We start from the raw sequence: 27397 nt of genomic DNA, 5'->3' as shown, positions 1-27397 counted from the left end.
TACAAAAACAAATACATCATTCATTTCATATAAAAAATGTCTTTATTATTATTATTATTATTATTATTATTATTAACTGCTGTTCAAAAGCTTTAAGTACCCGTTTCTGAAAAAAAAAAAAAAAAAAAAAAAACTCACATCAAATGGCATCCTTGGCTTTAGGTACCAGTAGTTCATATGGCAGTAAATAAAAACATTTCCATCAGATGTCTTTCCTTACATATAACAGACAAGGCAACAGGAGTTATGCATTAAACTGTGACAGATTACAGCACCCACACTGGATCATAACCATGGAATACAGAGTTTATGTTTCAATAATCCGGACTTGTTCTTTCGTTCATCGGCACGTCATTGACTAGCTTATGGGAGTCACTTTTCTCAAATTCATTATTTGAGGTAATTTAAAGTAAAACCTGAAAGTTCATCACCCACTTCATAGATTTGAAGATTGTGATTCAAAACGTCTCTCAGAGTCTGTGCAGCAAGTGTCCATCTTCTGTCAAGTAATTGAATATTCATCCACCGTCCTTTCTTCATGGGACAGGGACAAGTCTCACTTAAAGGATAGTTTGACATTTTCACCAAGTTTGCTTTCTGATGGAGAATTTGAAGAGAAGACTGAGAGTGCTCCTGTCTGTACAGTGACTATAAAACTACAGCACAAAGGCTGGAGACAGAGGGACACGTCTAGCCCAGCTCTGACTACCATACAGCCATGAGAGGCTTTCAATCCTCTCATCTAACTCTCAGCAACAAAGCCAATAAGTATATTTTCCAAAATGTCAAACTTTTTCTTTAAATTCAGCTTTCCACTCATTGATGGATGGACACTTTGATATCTATAACTGAGTCCAGTGATTATAAGCAGGCCTTTAGGATGTTTTAGCTCTGGTTGACCTTCACAGTCTGATCCCTCATCAGATCCCAGAACAGCATGCTGAGCACTGTGTGAGGGGCTAAGCGCACAAAGACAGGGCCCATGCCTTTGTACAACCCCAACAGGCCCTCAGCTTGGCAGACTTTCAGCATACAGTCTGAAAATCCATGGTACAGACGTCCCTTTAAAAGGCAGAAAAGGAAAACACTTAGTCTCCAGATCTTAATCCTACAACACTCCCTTTTGCAATTACTGAGCGCAAGCACAAATTTGATGAAAAGAGATTATTTAAACTGACCTTACGAAACTCATCCACCGGCTGGTTGTAGAGCCTCGTACTAATGACGTCAAACGGCGTCATAGTGACAGCCACAGCGACTCCACTGATCATGGCAGCTATCAGAGCCGTGAGCCATCTGTTTGAACCAAGCCACTGCAAGGAAAGAAAAGAATCTGATGACAACTGTTCAGCTACATGTACTGTAAAAATGTCAGCTGTTCATCACACCTACCTGAGAATGCGACACCCAGTCCTTGGCGGAGGTGAAGGTTGCCAGTTGAGCAGCTGATCCCACCATTACACGAGGCACGGCCCCGTTCACACCCCTCCAGAGACCAATTAAACCCTCTCTTCTATAGATGGTAACAAAGGCATCAGACACTCCCTGACATAAAAAAAAAAAACAAAGGTGAAGAGTGAATTGGAAGTAGCAGATAATAGTGCCTAAGGTCAGGGACAAACTAGGTGGGGCTATGCTGGAAATTACATAATGTCACCAAACCAACAAATTGGTAATGAGGTAGGGCAGGGCAAGTGTGATGCTGTCAGTCAGGCCCGGGTATACATGCAAACACACTCCTGAGAAGTTTAAACAAGACAGCATAACTGAAAACACCAATTAATGTAATACAGATTCCAAGCTGAATCTCTCTGTATAGTATCTGTATTATTTTTGATGATATGAATTTTTTAAACCCCAAACATAATGTATTTCTAAGTAAATAAAGCGTGGAACGGAGGTAAATAAATAACTGAAACCTGAAAACACTCATATGGGGCTATGGATATGCATACAAACTAAATGATCACTGTATAAATAATGATGTAGCATTATAGTTTAAACTACCAAAACTAGACCAGCTATAGAATTAAAATATTGTTTGTACTTTAATGTTGTAGCAAATCAAAAATAAATAAAAAATATCACACTGAAAGATTCCACTATGCATAATGAGCGCATGAATTTACTTTTACTTGTAATGGAGTAAACTTATATAAAAACAACTTATAATGTATGCACATGTCTTATTTGAATATGCCCGCCTTACCAGATGGTTATGCTGATGACCTACGGCTATAGCTTCCACAGTTTGAGCTTGCAGATGGGTCTTCACCTATGAACAAAAATGCAGCACACAAGGTTTAATGTGCATTCAGGTTTATACAACAGACTGTTTTACATACTGTGCTTAAAATGAAGCTAAATACAGATATAAACCAGACCTGTCAGTATGTCAGATAATATCTGATGCCAGGATGAGTTGTGCAACAATTACAGGTAACTCTGCTAATGTTCACCATGCATGAGTTATAAAACTCATACTTTGCCAGAAAATGGTCAAACTCATTTCCTGAGTCATTCATTTGCAGCAAACCTAGAGGATCAACATGCAGACCACACTCATAGCCGAACAACAACAAGAAGCCTCTCCACTCGACCTCATACGTAGTGTCAATAAAACTCCTTCCTTCATTCACTGCCAGCAGCACACAGCAAGAAGATATAAGATACTTTCTATTCGTGGCAGCAACATGCAGGATATATTCAGTGACCTAGATATAGACAAACATGTCATCACATAAGATTGTCTTTCCATGACAGAGCAAAAGGTTAGATGGTTTAAAATGTATTGACGGACAGCTGTGGCAAAAAAACAACAACATTAGGACACATAGAAAAATGTGCAGTAAATCAAGAGACTGTGATTCTGACATTATGTTGTAAAAAAACAAACATTACGAGCGCTTTAAATCTTGCCCGACTTCATAGATGCACATTAAATCTGCATCTACAAAGCTGAGCGGGACCTGGTTGTGGATCTCATGTGGACAGATGGGTAATGAAATGATATATCAAGACATGCATTGACACTTTCTATGACTAAACTGACTCTACTACACAGACTAATGTAATGGTACTTTTCCTCACAAGTTCCAGTAACCGGCTGAAAATAGATTTAGAGCACATGAGACGCCTTTGAAACTGAGCTGTGTGCCTTCATGTCTCTTGTTTGTGCTTGACAGTCAAATCAAGATGGTTCACAATGTCAGGCTTGAAGATGAGCCAGTTTTTGTTGTTTTCCACGTTTTCCCTTTTAACTCCCTTTAACTTTCTCTTTAATGGTTCCAAAAAGGACAGATTCACATTTTTTTCAAGTCTTTCTTAAAACAAGATTAATATACCCATATGTATTGTATATTGAAATAGTTATTGGCTGCTGAGTACAAAATCCCCTCTTTGTTTTACAATCGCTCAGTAAGGAAACAGTCCAGGGAAACAAAAAGAGAGAATTTCATAGTGAAAAGAACATAACTTTGGAAGATATTCGCTTTAATTTTTATATCACAGACTGCTAAAGCCTTATATTAGTTTTGGCTAAACATTAAAATGCTTTGACACAGATTTTGTCCCCCCCATCACTGAACTGAAATTGTGGTACAAAGGATCAGTGTGGACAGGAGGAATGATTACAGCAAGCAGAAACTGTTTCAGTGTACATAAGGACATGTGAGTACTGCAATGTTGCAAAATGTGAACTTATCCTTTAATGTAGAAATGTCCTACTGCAGCTTATAAAGTCTGTAAACTGGTGACTGATTCTGCACAGGCCTTGTAGTGTGCTGCCTGTCACTAATTTGTTTACAAAACTTTTGTATGCGTTTTGTTGCTATAGATTACAGCTTGGGGGAGGGTTGACCTAACTGGTTCAATTACAGGTTAATCTTACAGTCTTACGCATCTGTTTGCACAAAAGCAGTGTTGTGCTGAAACCTTTAGCGTAATATATATCCAATACTTGACTCAGAAGACAATTATCTGTATCATCTTTCTACATTAGCTCACTGCTCCTATTTATCTTATGTCTCTTGTTTGGCTGTTAATTAACTCATTTGGTTTTCTTTAACCTGTGTGTAAGACATGAGTGTGTTGAGTGTAACCTAATCAGATGAGATCCACTTTCAATGGTTCACGGGGTTTCAATTTCCTATGAGGTTTTTTTGATTTCACACACACTGACAGATACTGTATAACAGATACCAGCATAACGACATAATGGCCGACATCCTGCACAATAATTGAGGGACACACTTAAAATATTCAGAAGTAATAGGAGCATAAGAGGTGACTCCTGTTAAAATATAATGCACAAACAGTAACATCTACAGTATATATCCTGAATGCAATATGAGGATGCAAAAATTAACAAGGTGTTAACTATTGTAGAAAATAAGACTAAATTATACCACACAAACTTTTCTCTAAGATTTTCTTTTTTCTTGTCAAATACTGTGTAATTTTACCTCTTCAGACCTCTAAAAATAATTAAAATGAAGCACTCTGAAAGGGTAATGAGCACCCTGTAATGAGCAGTCACAAGTAGAAATTGCTTTGTGAATATTGTGAACCAATAAAAGGCCCAGTAAGTGTGGTGTCCAACCTCAAAAATACAAATCAGTTTATAAGGAGAGAAAGATGCCCCCCCCCCCACTGAAGCAGTCAACGTCTACTTCATATTTTGTTAAAATATCATCCCTGATGTGATTCCACCTTAAGCCTTCCTTCGGGACACTGGGAACCAATGCAGTAGAGGAACAATAAAAGAAACCTTAAACCCTAGAAAACTTACCAGGTAGGCAGGAGAGGCAATGAAGGCACCCAGTGCCCCGGCCCCTGCCCCTGACAGCAGACTCCCCCCGTGGAACGAGGTGATGCCCAAAGCTTCACAGTAGGAGTAGGAGCCCAGCCTCACACCGTTCATAACACCCTGGTAGATCAGGCCGACTGAGAGCCCCTTCTGCAGGCCCCGGATCCCATCTGTGCGGCCCACTACCCAGAGGGCCTGCAAGACTCCGCGATAGTGTCTCTGGTAGGATCCCCGTGCACGCAACTCTCCCTGAAGCTGCAGACGAGTCTTCACAACCTCCAGAGGATTGGTGAACACACAGGCTGTGCAGCAGGCAAGAGCACCCAGGGCGAAGTCCAAAGGAGGCCAGACAGCTGGATGGGGTGATGAAGGGCCGAATACACCACGGGGAACTGCAGACACAGTGGACGCCATCCTGTGCGAAGGTTGGGCACCAAACACAGACTCTTTGGATGAAGTTTTCTGCAGCTGAGCACTGGTCATCCCTGAGAAATGACTTGTCCCCCTTAGCTAAGTTGGTAGGGAACAGGGAGTGTATTGTACTTGGTACAGAACAGTGATGTCAAAAACAAATTCTATCAGCTTTTGTGATAACTCATTGAATTTGTTTTGCCTGTGTCTCACAGGACAATGCGTCACTCTGATGTCTTTCTGTAGTGACTTTCGTTAGCTTCCTAGACTGTCAGTCTGTTTAAGAGAGGCACCACCTGCAAGGAGAATGAGAGAGTGTATTCATGTTTGTGTCAACATTTTTGAAATATATGGTGCAGGTATGTTTACAAAGGCTCAGCCCTTCATATCAGGAGAGAGGAAAACTAGGGAAGAAACCTATTGTCCTCCAGGAAATACTCATGACTCATGACAAACATATTTTAGAAACCTGTCCGGCAGTTTAACTCTAAACTTGCAGTGTGTAGTAGTGTTGAGCGGAAATGCAACACCACTACACCCGAAAATACATAAACAGATTTAATAGTAAATCAAACATTAAACGATGCATCCTTGCAAGCAGACAAGATCAATAGACACAACACACTCAAGTTCATTCAAACCAACACACAACTACACAAACATACGCAGTAAAAGCATGAGTTACAAACACACTGAAATAAAAAACTCCTCTCACTTGCCTTTAGAAAAGTTAGAAAATATCTCTTGTATTTGGTTACTTCATTGAGAAACTCACAGTGTTCAGTGATCCTGTGCAGCTCCATTCTTCCCCTCTCTCCCATCATTGTAAACATGTGTCCTCAGCATATTCATTGTCAAAGTCTCCTCCCACTGCCTCGGGTCAGAGCCAATACCATTTCAGTCCTGTCTGCCACCTCACCATATCCCTGAGTCTGAACGAATCAAATGGCTCTGCTCTAAACTGCCCCGCTCTGGTCCTATAGGAGCTCTCTGGGTAAAAGGTTATTGTTGGTCAAAGAGGGGGGTGGAGTGTCTGAGGGAAAGGAGAGCAGAGATCCAAATGCTGACTAGGGATAGGTGTTGAAGAAAGGTTAATCTGCCACAAACAGCATGGATAGTCTCAGAAACAAAACAAACCTGTACCTTTACGTCAGCACCATATCATTTAATTAAATATTTCCTAGTGTAATTGATTGCTTTAGACACATTTTGAGCATAAAGATGAATTTAGTAAACAGGGATATAATATGTGGTTGCTCTGTTATTTAAAAAAAACAATATAAATGCTAAGAAGCATTTGCTGGGAAATGCGTAAATTATATGTAGAATAAATTATGCTACTTCCAGTTGAGATGACTCATCTATTTGCCCTTTTTCTTTCTGTGTTGTGTCAGCAGCCACTAGAGGCCGCTGGTCTACAGCTCCATAAAGTACATCATAAAAATATATTAAATATTAATCAAATGCCTCTGAACGAGTAAATCAAATGCTCAAAGTTGATAAAATAATCTCATTACGGGGTCCATTAGTACCCGTTCTGGAGCTTTCGATCATATAACATGATCTTCTTCAGCAGATGAAGTTTGCTCAGTTGTCACTTCTTATGGAAGCAAAGACAGGCCTTGGTCATTTGAATCTTATAAATTGAACACCTAATTGTGAAATTGAATCACTTCTCAGTACTTTGTTAAAATGTAAATACAACTGAATTTAGAGCATTGAAATATTTAACATTGAGGACCATGTGTCCTTCCTCTTCTTTATTACAATTTCAGACGGAAAACTCAAGAGTTAAATATTCAAAAAAAAGGCACATTTGAGTAAATATCTAATTTAAAAAATGAGTTGCTTAACTTGGATTGGTTTAATTTTGAAAAATTCCAACTAACATGAACAAGTCAGAAACGTATAATTACAAAAGAGCAAAAGCCCCGATGTTCAGGTTTGAAGTTTTCATCTTTAATTTTGGTGCTTGAATTAAACCAACTAAAACTATCTCGACTTGAATTTTTAGATCCATAACTGGATTCACACAACTTGGATATAAATCTTTGGATATTAAGACATTTAAATTTTCCGTTTGAATATGTGAAAACAAACCAAGAAACGTAGTTTGTGCACTACTTCAAATGACCTACAGGAAATTTCAGATAGGGGAATTCAAACAGAATAAAATCAGATGGTCTTTAAAGGAAAATATTTTTATGCCTTGAATTCAATAGCATTAAAATATTAACATGAAGTATTGTGTAGTGATTAAATCTCAGATTTCCACTTGCTTATAAAATTCAAATTATTTTGGCCTGTCTTTGCGTTCACACTTCTCCTTCATGTTGGCTTCAAAATTCAGACTGAAAATTCATTCTCCATTTCCATGACAACTTGGACAAAGTGCATCTGCTGAGGAGGATCATGTGATACGATTGAAAGCTCCACAACAGCTACTAATGAACCTTGTCCTGAGGCATTTTCATCAAAAAAATCAGCAATGACTGATAGACAACAAACAAACACACACAGCAGGCATGTTAAGACTGTGACAGAGCAGACATGGAGGCCTTTATTGTTTAACTATGTTTATAGTACAGTGCCATCTCTCTCACCCACCATGGCCCCCGACACACATTAGTCAACAACTTTTAACCACCACCGTGCACACATAACACACACATACACACACACACTCACACCGTTTTCAATGTAAACATTGCAGGCTTAAAGAGTGATACAAAATGCAAGGTCAACCGTTTCTGTCAACAGTGTCCGTTCTTCCATAGTTCCTCTTTCAAGAGTTCAGAGGAGGGTGACACAGAAAAACAGAAATGTTATTGTTTGGTTGATCACCTTTTGGGGAACAACAAGAAATGTCCTGTTCTCTCTAATCACTGCACTCACAAACACACACACACACACAGCCAAGATTCTCACTCAACCAAATGTTTTTATCAAAGTGTAGTTAAAGTGTTTTATATTGAATGCTTGCAGTAGGCAGAAGGGGGATCGTGAAGTTCTGAAGTGGAACATCTAACAATGATTATGTTCTTTTCCCATAATCCTCTCTATAGGAAAAAGGCCTTGTGTGTCAGTTCCCTTGTGTGGTCACAGGGCGAAGCGTCTGTCTTCCCAATCCCACCTGGAGCTGCATTACCTTTTAGCGCGTACAAAGTACAAGGCGTTGGTTTTAGGGTAGTACTTCACATTCTGTTTTTTGTCCATGAGGCCTCCAAAAATGATGAGCTCTCCCCTGCCCTGTACCACTGTGTGAAGGCTGGTCTCCGGGGGCCCTGTAACTGCTGCAGGAGTCCCGTTCCCGTAAACTCTCCAGGACACCACTCCAGCAGATTTGGCCCGTGACACATCCAGTACGTACATCTGCATGGGCTTGCAGTTGAGAGACTGGTACAGAGGCTTGCCTACGTTCAGGCTCTGAGGTGGGTGATGACCGAGACGCCGTGCAATAGGTGGGATAGCATGTCCATCAGCTCCAGCGGCCTGTGGAGGGCTGGAGGATGATGAGGGAGGGGTTCCAGGAGGACCGGCTGCTGCTCCTCCTCCTCCTCCTCCAGGAGAAGCTCCCTGTGTTTGAAGGGAAGACGATGAAGAAGACGATGGTAAAGATGAGGAAGATTTGTTTTTCACTGCCTCCAGACCTCGTCGTAAGGCAGCGGGGGACACTGCGCCTGGGGGAGTGCGTGGGGAGCCTACAGGAGGCGTATGTAGGCCGTTAGTGCTGGGGACCTCAACATGGTGAGAGGCAGAAGGGGGAGACTCCCAACCATAGTCTGTGGAGGCAGGCGGGTGAGGGCGGGAAGGAGGAGATGCAGCCTGGGCTGGGCTGGTCCGGGGTGAAGGGGAGGATCCATTTAATAATGGAGGAAGTGGTGGAAGAGGAGGGCTGTCTGGGCCTTGTGAAGGAGACGGCTGTTGGGATGAGGATGGGCTTCCATCTCTGGCACTCCCTCTCGCTGAAGGCCGAGGTCTCAATGTTCCCCATCGACCATTTACACACGGAGCCTCTTCAACAGCTCCCAGGACAACACCGGCAGCCCCACTCCGAACAGGGGACTGAGAGCGCAAGGAAGGCGGTTCGGGGCCCAGAGGGGCAGGTGTGGCACTTATGGGGGAGGGCCGAGAGTTAAGACTTGGGCTGAGTGGTGCACGGCCAGATGGAGCCTGTGAGAAAACCACCACACACTGACCCACCTTGAAGAAAGAATGACACATTAGTGATGGATTTTATAATTTCACAAACACACTATGATTGCAGGACAGTTAGGACAGATACTTACTCTACAAGCTGGGTGACACCAAAGCTCTGGGGCTCCATGGTCTTCATTTTCCACCTGCAGCTGCTGCCATCTCCATGGTGGCGCATCCATGTGTAGCAGCCAGGCATCTTTAAGGAGCTTTAATACACAAAATAAAAGGTTAAGTCAAAACTGCAGTCACATGTAGTCACATGAAACCTTTGCTGGGAGATACTTTTTGTAACTCTCTCTTTCTCTGTATGTTGTTCTGATATTAATATGAAGAAAAAAAAAAAAAGAAACTTACTGCATTCGGGCCACCACATCCTCCCAAGATGAGCAACGTCTGATCATCAATGACAATCTAATAGGAAAACATTTAAATGGTATCATTTCATTTCATATAAAAAAAAGGGCTAGCTGTTAAGCATGCTAACCTCAGTACAAGAGAAGAAGTGATAAAAAAAGAAGCAAAACGAGGGTGTTGCTTTCCAGTGCTGGAGGCAGCTCTTGGCAAGTAAATTAATTAAGTTTGATTAATGTTTCTTCTAGACAGGTAAGTAAACAACTATTAATGCTAACATTGGCTTTGTAGCGTTAGCAAAACATGGAAAGCTCCTTTAAAAATTCACAACAATTATATACCATATATATACTATATACCAAAGTGGGACCATGTAAAAAAGTTGTGATCAACAAAAACACTATCAAAGATGGTTAAAAACACAGTGGATAATTTTCTATAGCTTGAATCAACAAAGAAATCCTTACTTGTGACTGGCCTCCTCGTGGGTGTGGTGAAGGGCCAGATATGGGTGGTTTGGACCAGGACCACTGTTCAAGATCCAGAACCCAAACTTCATTACTCCTGTAAGAACCAACAAAGGGCAGAACAACGCAGTGAGGTGTGACAGCCAAGGGTTTCATTCATTGCTTTTGTTGTGTTGCATTTTATGGGCTTAACAACAGTGATTGTTCATGGGTTCTGAGCACTGCAGATGTAACTTTATACAGTAAAGAATATACCCAGAATCACATGACACCTGAGAAGTCAATAACATTTTTACTGTCTAGAAACAACGAGGTGAAAGACCTTTGCAAACATGCAATGCAATGCACACCTCATCATCTTTCCAGTAGTTTGACTTTGCAGAAAGTTACAGATTTCAGCTTTAATCTATGCAGCTCAGTTTTAGATAAAGTGTATTTAAATTCAAGTAATACATTCATACATTTGACGTGCTCCTAAAGATCCCCCAAACACCACCATGGTGTTTCCAATTACAGAGGAAGAGTGGCCAGCCATGGGTGGAGGTCCATGTGTTGTTACGATACAGTTCCACCTGATAAAGCAAAAGAAATAATAAATCAAACGAAGAGAGAAAAATTATGATGAAAAGTACTGAGCTTCAACTACTTCATCATTCGTGTTAACTATGACATCTACCTCCCGGCACTGAAATCCAACTCACCAGTTCTTTGAAGGAGAGTATGTGTGGATTTCATCAAAAAACCTTTCTGGTTGGTGCAGTGGATAAGGGCTTGGGCGAGTCCATCCCCCAAAGAGCACTAACAGATCTTTGTGCATCACTAGAGTTGCTCCAGCTTTGGGAGATGGATAAGAGCCTGTAAAAGAAAAGAGCAGAGACAGGATTTATTATTATTATAGGGGGGGGCTTTTTGGCTGAATAAGCATGATGCTTTATATATCTGTAATTCTTTAATCCAATAAATAAACCCCAAAACAATTTAGTGGAGAAAATGACTGACCAAACTGACCTAAAACTTTAAGTTGACTCCCACTTATTTCCTTATGTGAAAATGTCTGAACAGAAATTGAAAATATGGCACAGACTAAGACTAAGTAATACTTTTTCTACTTCACATACAAGTGGCTGAAATTTTTACATGACAACATTGAATGAACATTAATTTTATGATACATTAGACAAAGTCTCTGACAGTAGATAGTCTTTGCAGAAGTGACCTAGGCCCTGTTCAGACCGGGCATTAACATCCATCTTGGGTAATACAATCACAAGTGGAGAGCTCTGAGTACAGGTGTGAATGCACCCAGGGCGCACTGCGGATGCATTTCATATCTGATCCCTCAGACCACATTCAGAGGTGGTGTAGGCCACATGTGGCCACATGTGGCCACATTCTTCGAGCAGTGTGAACGTGAATGGGTCCTGGTCCGAGTCGGAGCGGGTAAAAACAACAACGTGTACTTATTTATCTGAATATAGAGTGGGGAAGTGAGATATGATCACAACTGGACACTCAAGACCCATGTGGAGACGCATTTTAATGCCATGTGTGAACTGACACGCTTAGAGCTGTTGTGATCAGATTACTGAAGACACGTTATTGCCAACATCTGATTTCACTGGTGCTTCTTTCTTTTTTACTGCCACCTCCTCAAACACTGTGCTCTTAGCACTGTATCCACATTTGTGAGTTCACCCTCCCACAGTTCCCCTTACATAAGCCCCATGTACTCATACCTGAGGCTAAAGGGCGGATCCACTCCTTGCTGTTGAGGTCAAGTCTCCATAGATCATTGAAGGCAGCATTGCAGCTACTCTGAGTACAACCCCCAAACACATACATGGACTGGTTTGAGTCATAGTAACATGCACCTGCAAACCCCAAAAAAGAAAAATTAGCCACAAATTTACAGCAAAATGCAGCAAACAGTGAGAGCTTCAAGTGTTTTACATCTACTTCTTATTGTTACTTTTTTTATATACATTTTTCTTTTCATGTGCAAGAACAGGAAAACCAGAGGCGAGTGTTTGCAATTAAATGATAAATGGAAGAAATTTCCAGATCTGCATCTAGTCTCTGTCATATTACTTTAAAAATCCAGTCAACTAACACTGCATTTAAATGATTACATACATGGGGATTTGCATCAACATGAAGATAAGCTTAAGAAATAAGTGACCTTCAATTCAGTAAATTAAGCAACAGTCTTTGACACTGGATATATGCACAGTTCAATGTTAATTGAAAAAAATGCTTTTAAAGCAAGTACAAATAAACAACATTTCTGTTACTTCTATTGGTTTAGGAAAAGAACAATGTTCACAAACTTCCTGGTACACAGGCAGGAGAGAGATGTAAAAATGCAAAGCTTGTGATTGTGGCATCAGCTTGAAAACATAAACTTGAAAACTAAATCTTTAAGTGATGTTGGAGTCCATATCATAACAAAACCGATAATGTATCTGACATTGCTCTTTTTTTATGAATCACTAATCTTGCACAAGGTAGAAGGGAATTTTTCTGCTCTACCCTGGACTCATAACCTGATCCACAGATAATACTGCATAAAAACATTTTGAGGCGCTAGATGCAAAACCTTAAGTACTGTATTTCTCAGCAACTTCATGGGTTTATTGGGGAAAAAAAGGGGTATCATTCAACACTGAATATATGATGTAAAACTCAAATTGTGGTAAAGCAACATATACTGACTGTGTGAGAAGCGCTGAGTAATAGGGGTTCCTGGATATGGGTATGTTCGACTTTCCCACTGGATATTTCCCTCCTGGACAGCTCTCAAGAAACCATGGTAGCACTGATAAGCAACACCTAGTTAAGAGAAAATGTAAGTAAATAAAAGGCACACAAGAGGTTATGTTACCACATGCAGAATGTTCAAATTGGAGTATGAGCACATTTCACTGAATCCTTGTTTAAAGCCTTGTTTCCCTGCTCTGCTCATGGTGTACTCACACCACAGTGACACTATCCACTCCACCTTCTGATTCAGTTTTGAGCATGATTATGCAAATACAAGAGGCATACCTTTAATGAGGCGATACCACTGCTTACATACAAGCGCAGCAGTCTTGTGCTCCTGGTAAGGTGAGAGGAAGGACAAAATATATTCAAGAACTTCCTCTGGCAACTCCATCATTGTTCTCCCTCCTCCTTTGGCACCACTGTCCATGTTCCCTTCTTGTCGGCAGGACCCCATCTTTGCCTCTACTTCCTCTGTGATCCCAGCAGGCTCTGTACCATCATCTTCCGTATCCATGGCAACAAAGCATCCATCCTCATTGTCAGGGGAGCGGGACATTGTTGTCTGTTGAGACATCCGGAGACATATTAGTGATGTATGCACCGATGATCATGATGCTAAGGAACATGTATAGCATCTATTAGACACATTTAGCTACAATAAAACAGCTTTTAAGTCAATTATTCTATTTATGCTGGTAGACTCACCCGTTGCACATCTGCCCTATATGTTCCTTATTGGATTTCTGGAAAGCAAATTTAATGAGAAATACTTAAAGAAAACTGGATAAGATCTGATCCTACCCTAGAAACCCAATGACACTGCAGACCTGTAACCAATATAGTATTTTTGTGGCAGCAGGCTTAATTGTTACACCCATTGTTTAAAACGGGTGGTGCCCTTTCTTTAGCCTTCACAGCTGGCCCCAGCACACAGCACGTCCCTCTTATATCGTTAGCTACATCTAACTAGCTGTCGTTAGCCGTGACATAATAAATGAAATGTTGGACTGCTAATGCTAATTATCTACGAAAGATATCTACATAGGAAAAATACATTGAACGTGTGCTATGTCATACAGCTAAACGAGGAATGGCTTATGCTGCAAAACACTTTTTCGCTGACTAACCAGCGTGAACATGTTGCTGAATTTAACGTTTGATCCTCAGAGAATATGTGCTAGCACTGGCTAACGACGCTAGCTAACTTTTCATGAGCACCCAAGCTAACGTTAGCATTAACGAATCTTTAGATAAACGCAAAGAGCCACAGCAGATGCGTTTTCTTTTACATACCTCTGCTCGACACCGCATGGAAACACATCCACTTCCTAATTACCTCAATGACACGACATCATTTCAGGCTCAGTTACACCCTGGCAGCTAACAAGCTAGCTGCTATCTTGAGTCAGGTGTACTGCTGGTAATCTTTGCTAACGGTAGCTCCTCTAATGTCAGACACTCTGTCGGGATTTCAACCCTGAAACTGAAAACCCTGAACCCGGCCTTGTTAATACCGTTGTTTTAGACGTGGTGTTCTGTGGTCTCTGAGTGTGTCTCTTCTCTCCTCCTCCCCGGTATCAGCTCCGGAGGTTCCTCTGCAGCCTCCAAACAGTCGCCATCTTCCGCTCTGTGAAGAGCGTCCTCCGCAACACAGCGACGCTCCAGCAGCCGCGGACCGTCCGTGGCACCAGGGTGGGTCCCCAGCCCCAGACACTGCGCCCCCAGCCGCTGCAGGCAAAAGTGTTGCCGAGGGGAAAGTTGTGATTACCGTATGAAACCCATTAAAATATAAAAAGTGTTCTTGTGGGAGGAAGTATTCAGATCTTTTAATTAAAAAAAGCACTAAAACCGCACTGTAAAATACTCTGTTACATGAAAAGGTTTTTTGCATTGAAAATGTTACTTAAGTAAAAATGTCTAGGTATAATCAGGAAAATGTGCTGAATGCAGAAACGTGTCCCCAAAATCCCCATGAGTGTTAAATTATATACTTTACACCCTTACATTATTACTCGTGTGTTCATGTAAAAGCATTTTACTGTTGCAGTTGTTTGAGGTGGAGCAACTAATGATTAATTTCATTATGGATTAATCTGCTGATTATTTGGTTTGAAACAATTAAGAAAATAATAAGAAATGACCGTCATAGTTACCCAATACCCAGAGCCCACCTACATGATGCTTGCCCAACCAATTATTACAATATTATTAAAAGCAGCAAATTCTTGAGAACCTGGAACCATGATTGTTTGGCATTTTGTATGAAAAATGATTTAAATGATTATCCAAATAGTTTCCAATGAATTTTCTGTTTTTTCAACTTTACTATACAGTTTAAATTATAACAAAGCATCATATTTTAAGAGATTTCCATATTATTTTTTGATTAATTTTTTTATGTGTAAACTTAACTAATTAAAGCCGCCAAATAAATGTAGTGATGTAGTACAATAGTATTAAAAAGTACAATGCGTTTTCACAAATACAATAAAGGTTTTTACCAATCTGAAATCGTGTTTTAAAGTATCTTAAATCTGTCATAATCTAGTCCATATTTGGGAAGTAGTGGTTTTTGATCTTGAACATTATCAATGTGGTCTAGACGATTAAAAACAACAGTAAACTCGTCCTTTCTTGCTTTCATAAATAAAATAGAGTTTTCACAAATCCAAGAGTCGGTCTCAAACAGCACTAGTTTTCTCAACAGTAAGAGGAGCAGAAAACGGAGAACCGGTTAACCAAAGTTAAGTTTCCGTTAACTTTCCCTTTAACTGCCCAATCAGAAGAGATCTTCAACGTCGCTTCGCTAGGTCTTAAACCTGGCTAACAGCTAACATAACTGTCGACAGGTAGAGGTTACTGTTTACATATACAGTCGTCATTTTTCCTCTGAGCGGTGTGTGGGACCTACCGGCAACCGGTTGATTTACCGAGGTGGACGTGACGCCAAATTTAAAGTAACAGGCAGCCGGAGGAGGGGAGGAGGGTGTCCACGGTGGAGCGTTAAGCTAACAGGCTAACACACGCGGCCAGGCAAAGATTTGTGAATCTGGTCCTTCAACCTTCATCTGACAACAAAAACCCGTTAAATCGTACTATCGGTGGGTCGGTGCAGAAGCTGCTCTCCGCCAATTGTCCTCGACGTGAATGGGAAATAGTTAGCCGGCGGAGCCGAGGAGGTAACCAGCCAGTAGTCCTGTTAAACATGGAGGATGAGGAGGTTGCAGAGAGCTGGGAAGAGGCAGCGGACAGCGGGGTGAGAAACACTAATACATGGCGTGCGAAACCAGGTTGTAACCCTATTTCGGTTCGACAGCCACTTAGCAGTGACCCACGAAACGCTGGATGGGTGTAATGCTTGAAAATTAATACACGCTTTTTATTTATTTATTTATTTCGGTTTGTTTTCTTATCAAAGACAGCAGCCTCTCTTCCGGGCTGAGTCCTGCAGGCCTCGCTGTCCCACTACGATTTGGGACTGAGCCTGGCTTCTTGTCATCTGCTCTACGAAATTATTATTTATTAAATGCGTGCAAAACCGGAGTAGTAACCACAAAGAAGGCTCAATTTTTACAAAGCAGACTTTTTCCTATAAAGGCACCATTGTTTAGACCCGCCCATTGCGGAAATGACTGGCTGCACTGAGGTGAATCATTAGAATAGCATAACAGTGCATTGAGTCAGGTTCACTGAGAGAGAATAGTTGTAGTATAACCAGAGAGCTCTAGCAGGGGTTTCTATCATGTGTTGGTAGATTATACTACAGGTGGAATAAAAAAAAGTTGGTTTCAATCCAATTCCAAGTGATAAAATGACCAGAATGTCAATATCAATACCTTTTATTGTTAAAAGCAGCTAATCTATTATCATCTAAGGGAGATTAAAATGATTTAGGAGTAAAATGCAATAGTAGGCTGTATATGAATATTTGTTAATTACAACTACATATATTTTGCCTACGGTGGCCCTGAAATGTCAACGCACCGAAACTTAAGCAAAAACACATGCAAATAGACAATGCACAATCAAATTCTAAAACAGTTTAATCAATTTGATAACACATGCTGCAAATACTCACAACACAGCCAAACACACAAACGCGCTGCAAATACAACACAATTGAAGTCTATGTTAGGCCCTCCATGTGGTATTACAGAGTAATGTGTTCTGTAGTCTGTACTCTCTGTTGTCCAGAGATTAAATAGATCCCTTACTATAGCGTTTATTGCTCTGTAATGGTTGAATTGTATCAGAATATCTTCCAGAAGTATGTTTTCTCAGATGCCAGCAACTTAGAAACACAGATCTCGTGAACATGTCTGCTGTCAATGAGACAGAAAATTAACTTGTACAGTAAAGATAAATATGTCTTTCTCCTCAGGAAATAGAGAGAAGGCTTGAAGCTAAACTGAAAATAAATCAGGAGGCAAAGTAAGTAAACAGCAGATTTATCAAAAGTCTTAAATATATGATGTGTATATATACATTCAGTATATATATATTTTTTTTTTTTAATTTAAATTTTTTTAAATATTTTTCTCACACTTTCTCACCTGTGCAGGAAGTCCAGGTTGGGTTCAGGTGGTTCACCTGTGCAAACTGCTATAGTAATCCAGGATGACTCTCTGCCTGCAGCACCCCCACCACAAATTCGAATTTTAAAGCGTCCTTCAAATAACGGTACCACAGGAAACCCTGCATCCTCGTCTCGTCCCTCTCAGCAGATGAAGTCTTTGGCCCAGAGGGAGGCAGAGTATGCAGAAGCCAGGAGAAGGATTTTGGGTAGTGCTTCTTCAGAGGAAACTCCTCAGGACAATCCATGCCAGGACAGGTAAGACATTATTATGGTAAAAACTACAAAATCCACATTTGTTAAAGGGGAGAAGAAAAGACGTAGATAGAAATTAGTGGATAATATTAGTAGAAAAAACATGTAATTTATTCTACGTTTTTTCCCTGTGTTATTAGGCCAACTCGTCTGAGTGCGCAGCAACCACCAGAACCAGTTCGTCCAAACAATCATGTGATCCGCCAGCCCACCGGCCCAGATGGCACCTCAGGCTTTCGACTGTGCAGATAAACTGGAGCTGCCTGCTGCAAGGAAACAGCTGTCTCCCTGAGAGGCCATGAAGGGTGGCAGTTAAAGGGGTTGTCTGTGATATGAAGAGCAGAGTGGTGGGATGACATAAAATTTGACAGACATTAGAAATATGAAGGCGTTGCATGGATTGGGACGATCTTCTCCACCCTCTCTCTTCTCTGCTTACTGGCATGGTCTTTGCCTTTCGCCTTGTCTTCTCCCTTATGTGGATCGTTGCAAGGGGCTGGCAGAGATCAGCCAAAGATCTGAAACCCCTTCTGTTCCACACTGTGAACAGGTTTTTGCCTCACATCCCTACACACTGTGATACTTCGATGTACCATGAGGTGCCCTATGATTTTAAGTCTGATTGGCCGGCCGAGTGCCAGGGTATCAGGTGTCTGTCTCTTCAGGGAGAATAAAGAGAGCTTGTGAATCTGTGGGAATTCCCCAGAGACATGCAAACAAACAAACGGGCCTTTCCACTGATGGTGCGTGGATTATGGCTGGGTGTCCACCGGGAAGCTGGCCTCAGTTTGTTGGGTTCAGTGGAAATTAAGTGCTTGACAGTGCCGAGAGTTTACTGTGTGTTCAGCAGCTTCAGAACGAGGTGATAGAAAGCCCTTTGAGTAAAAGTGCCCTGTGCTCAAAAGTGTGTTTTGATACTGTAGTGGCCCAGACCAGCACTTTCAACAGTCCATAGGCCTCTGTTTGGCACTGGTGGCTATTGGAGAAACGCCCGGTGGGCACACAGCCTGTGGCCAAAGATTATAGATCGGAAGGACAGTGTCACTAAATCTAAGCTTATTCAAGCAATAATAATGAAATTACTCCCTGAATTTTGTTTGTTTTTTTATGTATTGACTAATTACCTGTGCTGTGTTTTGTTTTAAACAGTTTACATAGTATTTTTCATGTTTGTGTGTGTTTCTTTTCTTTTTTCTTTTTTTTTTTTTTTTTGAGTCATAGTCTGTTTAAGTCAGGAGATCAGTAGTTTGTACCAGAATAGATGATGTAGTCTGCATAGCAAACTTTACTTGTAGAGTCATATTAAAGTTCATCAAATAGGAATAAGTCGGACCTATCCATGAATTGAAAGAAGTAATCATGCATCTTTGTCTTTGTTGTCTCACTGCTTCTAATCGGTATAGCTTAGTTGGAGCTTCTCTTACAGCCAAATGCAATTCATCTGTCCAGCAAAGAAGACTTTGTTGCAGTATGTGGACTGACTGTGTGCTATTAAAATGATGGTTGTTAATTGTTCAGAAATAACAGTTTCATGCCAAGCGTGTCATAATCCCATGCTTCCTTTTGGCAAATATTCTGTCGGGGTCAGGGAAAAGTGTGATTTAAACTATGAAAATTATATAGAAATAATAATGGAAATCTCACCTTTTAATCAGTGTCCTGTAGAAGGAAGCCAGATTCCACTTTCTGGTTTAGATGAATGTCCTCAGTGCTGTGTGTTTTGATTTTGTTTTTTCCGCTCCAGGGTTTTACAACATTGTCTGCTTTTTTGCATCCAATTGAAAATGAAAGTTTGCAAACCATGAAATCAATCATGTAATCAATTACTGATGACTTGCTAGTACTGACAGTTATTGAAAGGTTCACAATAAATGAACCTGCAGCAAATTTTTAACCTTTTAACACTTTGCCTTAAATAACAATTATCCCTGGTTACATTTTCCATGGATAGTTATGTGTAGTTCATGCTGGTTAATCTTGCTTTTTGTGCACATGTAGTAGGGCAATTATTTTGTTGTAAATCCTACATCCTACATATGTAAATCCTAGATAATTGATGCACAGTTGATAGCCACACTGACCTAGAGTTATAGGAAAATACGAAACCACACTCAGTAAATGTAAAGCAAAGCTTCTCTTGGAGAAGTGCTCCATGGCTTTGCTTTCACCATAATTTGTCCCAATAATTCCAGGTAAATAGATTATTCGCAGGAAGTGTAATGAACTGAAACTATAATTAACAGTAAATTAAACACCTTGCAGTGAGCGAATGTGCTATAGAGCAAACTGTTCAATATGGCAAAAACTGCTGCATTTGTTCCACCTATTCAACCTCACTACCTGCCAAAGAATAAGAAACTTCAGGTCAGAGGAGTGCATCGTTCACTAATGATCTCTGGGAATTTAAGTTAGAGTAGAACTGAAGTTTTTTTGCTGTTTGAGGACAGAAAGCTAATAAGTTCTCTGTTGCAGTTCTAATATCTCGGTATTTTTGTTTTATGAGATAATATACGCTGTTTGAAGGAGTGACATGAAAGGTTGTAACGTCACTGATTTCTATTCATGCGTGTAATACACTCCTCCCAGGGACTGGGATGAAATGAGAGGGGTTTGTTATAAATTTAAATTGATCACTAAAAGCAAATGACCATGCTGTATATGTGTGATTTTACCCATGATGCTTTGTTTCAGACATTCACAGCTCCTGTTGTGTTTGTGGCTGGTTTGATGTCATTGTTATTTTGAAACTTGAAAAACACATGAAATTTGAATACCCTTTAATAAACACACTTCAAGGAGAGAGCTTGGTGTATGTTTTATATTTCATGAAACCTGGTTCTTGAGCAGAAAGTTGTATGATTTATTCCTCATAAAGCATTGAGAGACTGTGCACCCTCCTGTGTTCATACATTACAAACAGGGGATATGAATATACGTTTATAAGGGATTGTACCTTGGGATTTGTATAGACATGAGGTCAGGTTATGGATTTGAGGGAGAAACTTAGACAAAAATGTACAGCAGCAAATATGCCCAGCACCTATTAGGGTGCAGGACCACTATAATCTATTTGTTGTTTAGCTGGGAACATTTATGCTTTTGCTCCTAGCAGAGCCATGCTGGAAGATGTGCAGTGTATTTTTCTTTAACTAATAATGCACTCCCACTTTTTCTTTTACCTTTTACTCTGCTGATGATGTGAGTCGACTGAAAGAATTGAGTGGCTTGAGATGACATCTTCAGGTTTGAGTCAAATCAGTCAGAGGAGTTGCTTGTGTCATGATCTGCTGAGTTCCCCAGGGACCCCAAATGACCTCCACCTTATTGGACTTTTGGTCAAACAAAAATTAAATTTGAATGTTAACTTATGGTTTGAGGGATGATGTATAGATGATGAAAATAATTGTTGGTTGCAGTCAATCTGAAAAAAATGATGTAATATGATGAACCAATCTGCAACAAATGAGTACTGTATAAATTAAAACAGAAATAGAGTTTGACACTGAGTTTCCTCAACTCGATATGAAGTGAAACTGGGGATCTGGGGGCCCTAGAAAGTCCAGCCTTTGCTGCAGCCGTAGACTGGCCCTCGCTCAGTTTTGTACTGGCCGTCTGTTTCCGTACATTTCAGGTGCTCGGACCATCCTGACCAGAGGCGGCGCTGTCTGAACCAGCGCCCCTGCTCCTGTGGGATGTCGTCGTCTAGTTGTGCCCCAGCGCTGGTGTCCATTGAAAGTCGGAAGTTGTTTTTTTTTTTTTAGTCAGTGAAACTTGACAAAATGGCAGAAGACAACACTTACGAGTCGATGCTCTGCGTAAAGCCCGAGGTTCATGTTTACCGGATCCCGCCGCGGGCCTCTAACCGTGGATACCGGTAAGATGACCACCGAGCGCGTTAACGTTTGTCACAGACAAGTGACGTTCCGCAAAGCTAACGTAACGGACAGGGGTCGTCAGGATGGATGTTTGTTACTCTTCTCTTTTCCCTGCTAGATGTTGTCGACGCTTACAGCCCACACAGCCACAAAAGTACTAAAAGTGTTTAGATTAAGGGACAAAGTCTCCACAGGCGAGAGGCTAACAAGTGTCGCTGCTGACAAACAACCGCTTTCTCCGCTTTCTCCTCCGTTACCGCGAGTTAGTCGTGAAAGACACGAGAAATGCTGACATTGCTGATGAGGTTTAATGAAACCTGGGCAGTCAAAGCGGCAGAGCTAATGCAAGGCTCCACCTCCAGCTTCGCTCTGCGGCGTTTCCTCTGCAGAATATGATTAAAAGCACATTTGCACTACTAGTGTAAAATTTAAAGATATAAATTATTTTGGTTTACATTGTCCTCATTTGTTGTAAAGAAACAAATTCTATTTTTTTTGTGCTTGTCAAGTAATGAATACACAGAAAACTAAGGCCAAAGCAGCATTATCCCATCACAGAAGTAATGTAAGGCTGCAACCAACAATTATTTGCATTATCAAAATATTGATAACTTTTTCTGTAGCTTTTAAGCTGAAGTCGCTCACAGGATTGCTTATCTTCAGTTGGCAGCAGAACAAAAGAGCTCGCTGTTTCCAAAAATGTCTTGTTTTAGTCTTCCTAAAAACTTATAATCTCACTTCCTCCTGCTGCAAAAAGCTACAGCCTGACATTGATCGAGTCAGCTGTTCCCCTGAATGAACATTACACAAACCACTTTCACATTCAGATGTGTGTTTCTTGTTTTTCTAGCGCTGCTGACTGGAAGCTGGATGAACCTGCATGGAGCGGTAGGATGAAAATCACTGCTAAAGGCAAAATGGCCTTCATTAAGTTAGAGGACAAAAATACAGGTAAATAAATCTCCTTGCAACTAAATTTGAAGTTGTGTTTTCTGCATATGTGTGTGTACATAATTCACAATGTATGTTTGTATGTCTCTCGACTTATGTCACCAAGACAAACAATCAACTCCTTTAGGCAATATTTTACTTGACTCAGAAGTGAGTCTCTTAACTTTCCATAACCACCAGAGTACCAAGTGTCAGGAAAGCACTGTTTAAAGTGAACCATCAGTTCCTTTGAACATTAGAGTAGCCCTGATTAGTGTAGCCAGAAAGATGGCTAAGTTAAGCCATGAAACAGAGAGAGAGCTTGACTCTCCAAACAAAACTGATGATAACACGTCTTCCACATTTAACGGTGTTTGTGACCTTTAGGAAGATGACGAGCTGAAAAGTTGTGTGAGGAAACGCAGTATGCAACAATTTAACATTACTGAGCAGAGGATTACAGCAGATTCTTGGCCTTGCTTGCTTCACATTAACAAGTCTACTGACCCTCTGTTTTTATCTGCCACATGTTTGCTCAGCACACGCTCCAGGCTAGTTAGACACATGACTTGTTTTGTGGTGCAGTTGTACAGGTGAGTATCTCTTGGGGTGAATTTGCAGCTGACTAAATAATACAAGCATGTTGCCGCTCTTTCACATTTTATTGTAACATTTTGTCTCAAATGCAACTCAACCATGGCAACCAGTTACTACGACTGTCACCAGATTCATTTGATCCAGACTTGTCTTGCCTTCAGTTCTAGTGACATTTATCATAGAGAACATGTTTCATTTCCTTAAAGAAGATATGTACAAACTCACCAGTTTGGCACAGTGTGATCAAAGCACCTGTCAACAAGCTTGCTTTGTCTTCCACCGGCACTTTTCACCTGATTATTTACGGCACAGAAAATACTCCTACGGCACAATGTGGTGTAAATTTGTTCTTTGCAGGAGAGCTGTTTGCACAAGCTCCAGTCGAACAGTATCCAGGTTGTGTAGTTGAAGCAGTCACAGACTCCAGCAGGTATTTTGTGATCCGGATAGAAGATGGCAATGGTAAGATACTTTCATCACAACTATATTGATTTAAAATGTTACACTTGTATATTGTAGAAGTCAGTAATGACAACCCCGATTATAGAGACAGCTTAGTTTTTGTATAAAATCTATTTCTAAATCTACAAAATAAAAGATATACTTTGATTAAAAGAAAGTCGGCAGATATACTGTGCTAATCATCTCTTAAGTTTAATGTCACATTTATATAAACAAATCTCTTTGAATCTAAATGTATGATTTAAATGAAACAACAAGGCTGTAAATACGACAAACTATAGTCAGACTTTCGAAATTACATTTCTCCATGTCAAAATAATAGTACTCAGATTAGATGGTGGTAGTGAATAGTGCATTAGCTTGTTGCATCATTGGTCAGCCATTTTTCTCCATCTGTCAGTCAGTCTCACACTGGCGTTGTCAAGTGAAAGAAGATTTTTAATACATTTATTGTATTGATATTGCAGGAAGATGTTTTTTATGTTTTATCGTGGGATGCAAAGGGTACGCTAACGTGTTTTTGTCTTTACAATTGCTTTGATTGAAGGACGTCATGCTTTTATTGGTCTGGGTTTTGCTGATCGCGGAGACTCATTTGACTTCAATGTCGCTTTACAAGACCATTTTAAGTGAGTAACCCTCTGCTGTGTAGGACTTTCAGCACCTGTTGTGTATTTATACATACAACCTGTACATGAACATATCACTGTTTGACTTGTGCATGTTTTTAGACACATATTTGAAACTTTTTTTCATGTTTAAATTATTATGGAAACTGCAACATTCCTCCTTTGATGTGTGAGTGGACAGTAATGCACATTTACATAGCATGCATGTGTCCGTTTTATTCTTAAGTGCACACTCACATATTGACTGCTGCCTAAAAATTATTTTAAGTTAATTATTGAGCCAACTTAATACATAATGTTATAAAATCATTTACTTAAAAGTAAATATTATAAATAAAAGTATATAATATTTTAACATTTTTAGAATGAAAACATATTTACAGAAAGGCAAAAATATTTGTTTAACAATATTTTCAAACTAACATTGCAAAAATGTTGAGCCATTGATCTATAATTATTTAGATGTCCTGTATCTATTATTGCGCAAGCCCAGTTTCACTCATATTATTTTAAAGTTTAACTCAACCCAAAATTACTTGAATAAAATTACTAAAATAAACTTGATTTTTAAAAATAAACTTGGTTTCTAAAGGTGGGTGAAGCAAGAAGGTGAGCTCGCAAAACTGGAAGCTTCTCAGAGCGCAGCACCTAAACTGGACCTGAGCTTCAAAGAAGGACAGACCATCAAGATCAGCATTGGGGTGAGCATGTCGCCATCACAGATGGAAAGATGGAATAATAATAACATTGTAATACATTTTTAAACAAGAAAACAAATATATGAACATCTAGTTACTGTCATGATTCTGTCTGCCACAGAACATCAAGAAGAAGGATGCAGGTGGTGCTAAAGCGCGGCCGATGGGTGGCGGTCTGCTCCCACCTCCACCAGGAGCAAAGGCCGGAGGGGTCATGCCGCCTCCTGGCGGACAGCAGACAGTCGCAGCTGTTCAGTCTAACACTGGTGATCACACTGCTTTTGTATCAGATCAAAACATTTTAAAACAAACATTTTCACATGATGTAAACAACATTTCCATAATTGTTTTTCTCCGTACGCAGCCTCTCTTTTAGACTTTGGTTCCTCTGTCCCTGCAGCCCAGCCCAGCTCTGACGTGTGGGGGGATTTCACATCTGCAGGTTCCAAGTAAGTTTTTCCAGAAATTGTCCGTAGCATCTTTTTCTTGTTTAATAATCCATCTCATCCATCTGTCAAATTTGTGTTGGTTTTACATGATTGTTTTCGTGTCTTTCCTCACTCCATCATCACTCTCATCCTCCAAACCCCCCCCTCTCCTCCACAGCTCCAGTAAAGATGCTGTCAAATCAGGATGGGTGCAGTTTAGTTGAGTTGTGGGAGAACGTGCACACACTCAGGTTCCATACATTCCATGGACAGGACCATTGTGGCAAAACAGAAAGAAACTAAAAGAGAGGAACTGTTAGTAAAACTTGACCGGCTCATTCACTGCACTTGTACTGTCAAGAATCTGTTCATGTATAACTATAGCCCGCTGACCAACACACTCTGGAGGAACAAACAGTACAATGTACATATTCTTTACAATCTTACTCTGTATTTTCACTCTCTGCTATGCAGTGGGATCTGTCTTTTGAGTTTTAGTCGCCAGGTAACCACTAAACTGTCACTGTTGGAGCCTCTGCTCCCTGTGAGAAAAGTGAGCATACCGATGGTTGAAGTGAAACGTCGTCTCCTCACACTAACCAGGTCGGAACGTCTATCCATTGCCTTAAATCAAATGTTCCCGTATTTTATTCCTTCCTCCTTTCACTCTCAATCTGTTCAGAACCAGATTTGATTGTATCCCTCTGGTCCTTGTCTTCACAACATCATGCATATATTTTCTTTCTGCTATCATACAGTTATCTCATTGCACCAACACCACTCATCTCAAGGTTTTCTTTACCATCTGGGAAGGTAAAATGGTTTACCTATTGAAGTATCCATGTTTTGTTTAGGTGTGTACCAGTGTGTGTGTGCGTGTGTGTGTGTGTGTGAGTCTGTGTGTGTTTTGTTTTCTGCTTGTAGTTCTTGTTTTGGGAGATCTTTCAAGGCTACATTGATAGCTGATGATTAGTTTTACATTAAAGCTCTTAAGCCCCTCATCATAAATACCAGGATTTTTTTAATCATGGTGTTGGACTAAAGTCATGATTGCCATTTTGTCTGTCATTCAAAGTTTGAAAATGTTTTGTTGGTTTATTCATGGTTGGTTTTGTGTACACCCCTCTTATACCTTTTCCTCGTGTGCTGTTGCTTTTTTTAAATGTGCCTTTTACCAAATTGAATTTTCCTAAATCGAGTATTTGATTAAGTGCCTTTCTGAAAAAGATCTAAAATGTGTATAAAATGTAAGCCCATGTCTTCTTGTAAATAAACTATATATTTCATTGGCTCTTTTTTTTTTTAAAATGTTAATCAGTAAAGTGTAACCAGTGTCTCTCTGTGGAATTACAGAGAGGGTTTAATCTGAATGCCTCTGGTTTTTAAAGCTCATTGAGCTCATTCACCTTTTCACTTCTTCAGTATGTAGTCAAACAATTAATAACAATAAACAATAAAATAACAATTTAATAAGTAATAATAAACTAATAAATAATCTAATAAGGATTTGTTTCCAAATACTTTTTCTCACAGTCATTTATTTCATATAAGAAACTTGGCCATAAATGAAACATTTGAAGTGTAGGCTAGTGTGCAGCTTTTACAAATATTCAGCACCAAAACAATCTATAGTTGTATAAAATGGTATCTGGAAATCTGTAATAATAAATCTATTACAGGATTCTTCTGATGGCTTTTGTCCTCTTGCCACACACTGGTGTAAAGACACAGGAACAATAGGGGGGAAGTTTCAGTCATAACACTGGTGACATCTACAATACACACATCGCTATTTATTTACTGCGGTACAAGCCTCTTATGTAATTATTGTCTTTTACATTAAGTATTACCAGTAAATACTGAAAATATATATAATATATATAACTGAAAACTAATTATTAATTTACTAAAAGTTTTTTCAGGGAAAATACGTTTTTACCACTTCAGGATA

At 40.1% G+C, this 27397-nt stretch overlaps 4 protein-coding genes across 6 annotated transcripts; 2 read left to right on the top strand and 2 right to left on the bottom strand.

Moving 5' to 3' along the window:
• Nucleotides 1-111: 111 nt before the first annotated feature.
• Nucleotides 112-6122, bottom strand: slc25a34 (solute carrier family 25 member 34). Its single transcript, XM_023414204.2, has 6 exons — nt 5994-6122; nt 4790-5514; nt 2210-2275; nt 1393-1545; nt 1179-1313; nt 112-1062 (listed from the first exon to the last, which is right to left on the bottom strand). Exons 2-6 carry the CDS (start codon nt 5288-5290, stop codon nt 886-888), a joined length of 1032 nt encoding a protein of 343 aa, XP_023269972.1. The 5' UTR covers nt 5291-5514; nt 5994-6122; the 3' UTR covers nt 112-885.
• Nucleotides 6123-7746: 1624 nt separating this feature from the next.
• On the bottom strand, nt 7747-16025 carry fbxo42 (F-box protein 42). 2 transcript variants are annotated; one of them, XM_023414181.2, is made up of 12 exons: nt 15911-16025; nt 14514-14727; nt 13705-13742; nt 13282-13561; nt 12949-13065; nt 11973-12107; nt 10938-11091; nt 10698-10808; nt 10237-10333; nt 9773-9829; nt 9508-9624; nt 7747-9421 (listed from the first exon to the last, which is right to left on the bottom strand). In XM_023414181.2, exons 4-12 carry the CDS (start codon nt 13553-13555, stop codon nt 8363-8365), a joined length of 2121 nt encoding a protein of 706 aa, XP_023269949.1. In that variant the 5' UTR covers nt 13556-13561; nt 13705-13742; nt 14514-14727; nt 15911-16025; the 3' UTR covers nt 7747-8362. The 2 variants fall into 2 exon arrangements, with proteins under 2 accessions (XP_023269949.1, XP_023269948.1); XM_023414180.2 differs by lacking the exon at nt 13705-13742.
• Nucleotides 16026-16122: 97 nt separating this feature from the next.
• LOC111660820 (SUZ RNA-binding domain-containing-like) lies at nt 16123-20627 on the top strand. Its single transcript, XM_023414226.2, has 4 exons — nt 16123-16255; nt 17381-17430; nt 17561-17830; nt 17968-20627. The coding sequence occupies exons 1-4, from the start codon at nt 16205-16207 to the stop codon at nt 18077-18079; spliced, it is 483 nt and encodes a 160-aa protein (XP_023269994.1). The 5' UTR covers nt 16123-16204; the 3' UTR covers nt 18080-20627.
• A 930-nt stretch (nt 20628-21557) lies between these two features.
• necap2 (NECAP endocytosis associated 2) lies at nt 21558-26732 on the top strand. 2 transcript variants are annotated; one of them, XM_023414215.2, is made up of 8 exons: nt 21558-21701; nt 22553-22653; nt 23587-23691; nt 24239-24320; nt 24913-25021; nt 25140-25284; nt 25419-25467; nt 25625-26732. In XM_023414215.2, exons 1-8 carry the CDS (start codon nt 21607-21609, stop codon nt 25668-25670), a joined length of 732 nt encoding a protein of 243 aa, XP_023269983.1. In that variant the 5' UTR covers nt 21558-21606; the 3' UTR covers nt 25671-26732. The 2 variants fall into 2 exon arrangements, with proteins under 2 accessions (XP_023269983.1, XP_023269982.1); XM_023414214.2 differs by having other exon boundaries at nt 25383-25467.
• Nucleotides 26733-27397: the final 665 nt, after the last annotated feature.

The sequence above is a fragment of the Seriola lalandi genome, unplaced genomic scaffold (assembly GCF_002814215.2).
Source record: "Seriola lalandi dorsalis isolate HSWRI2012SDOR001 ecotype SW California unplaced genomic scaffold, Sedor1 jcf7180002054522, whole genome shotgun sequence".
Classification (NCBI taxonomy): Eukaryota; Metazoa; Chordata; class Actinopteri; order Carangiformes; family Carangidae; genus Seriola; species Seriola lalandi.
Note: the sequence above shows the minus strand (reverse complement) of the source record. Positions and strands in the feature narration are given on the sequence as shown.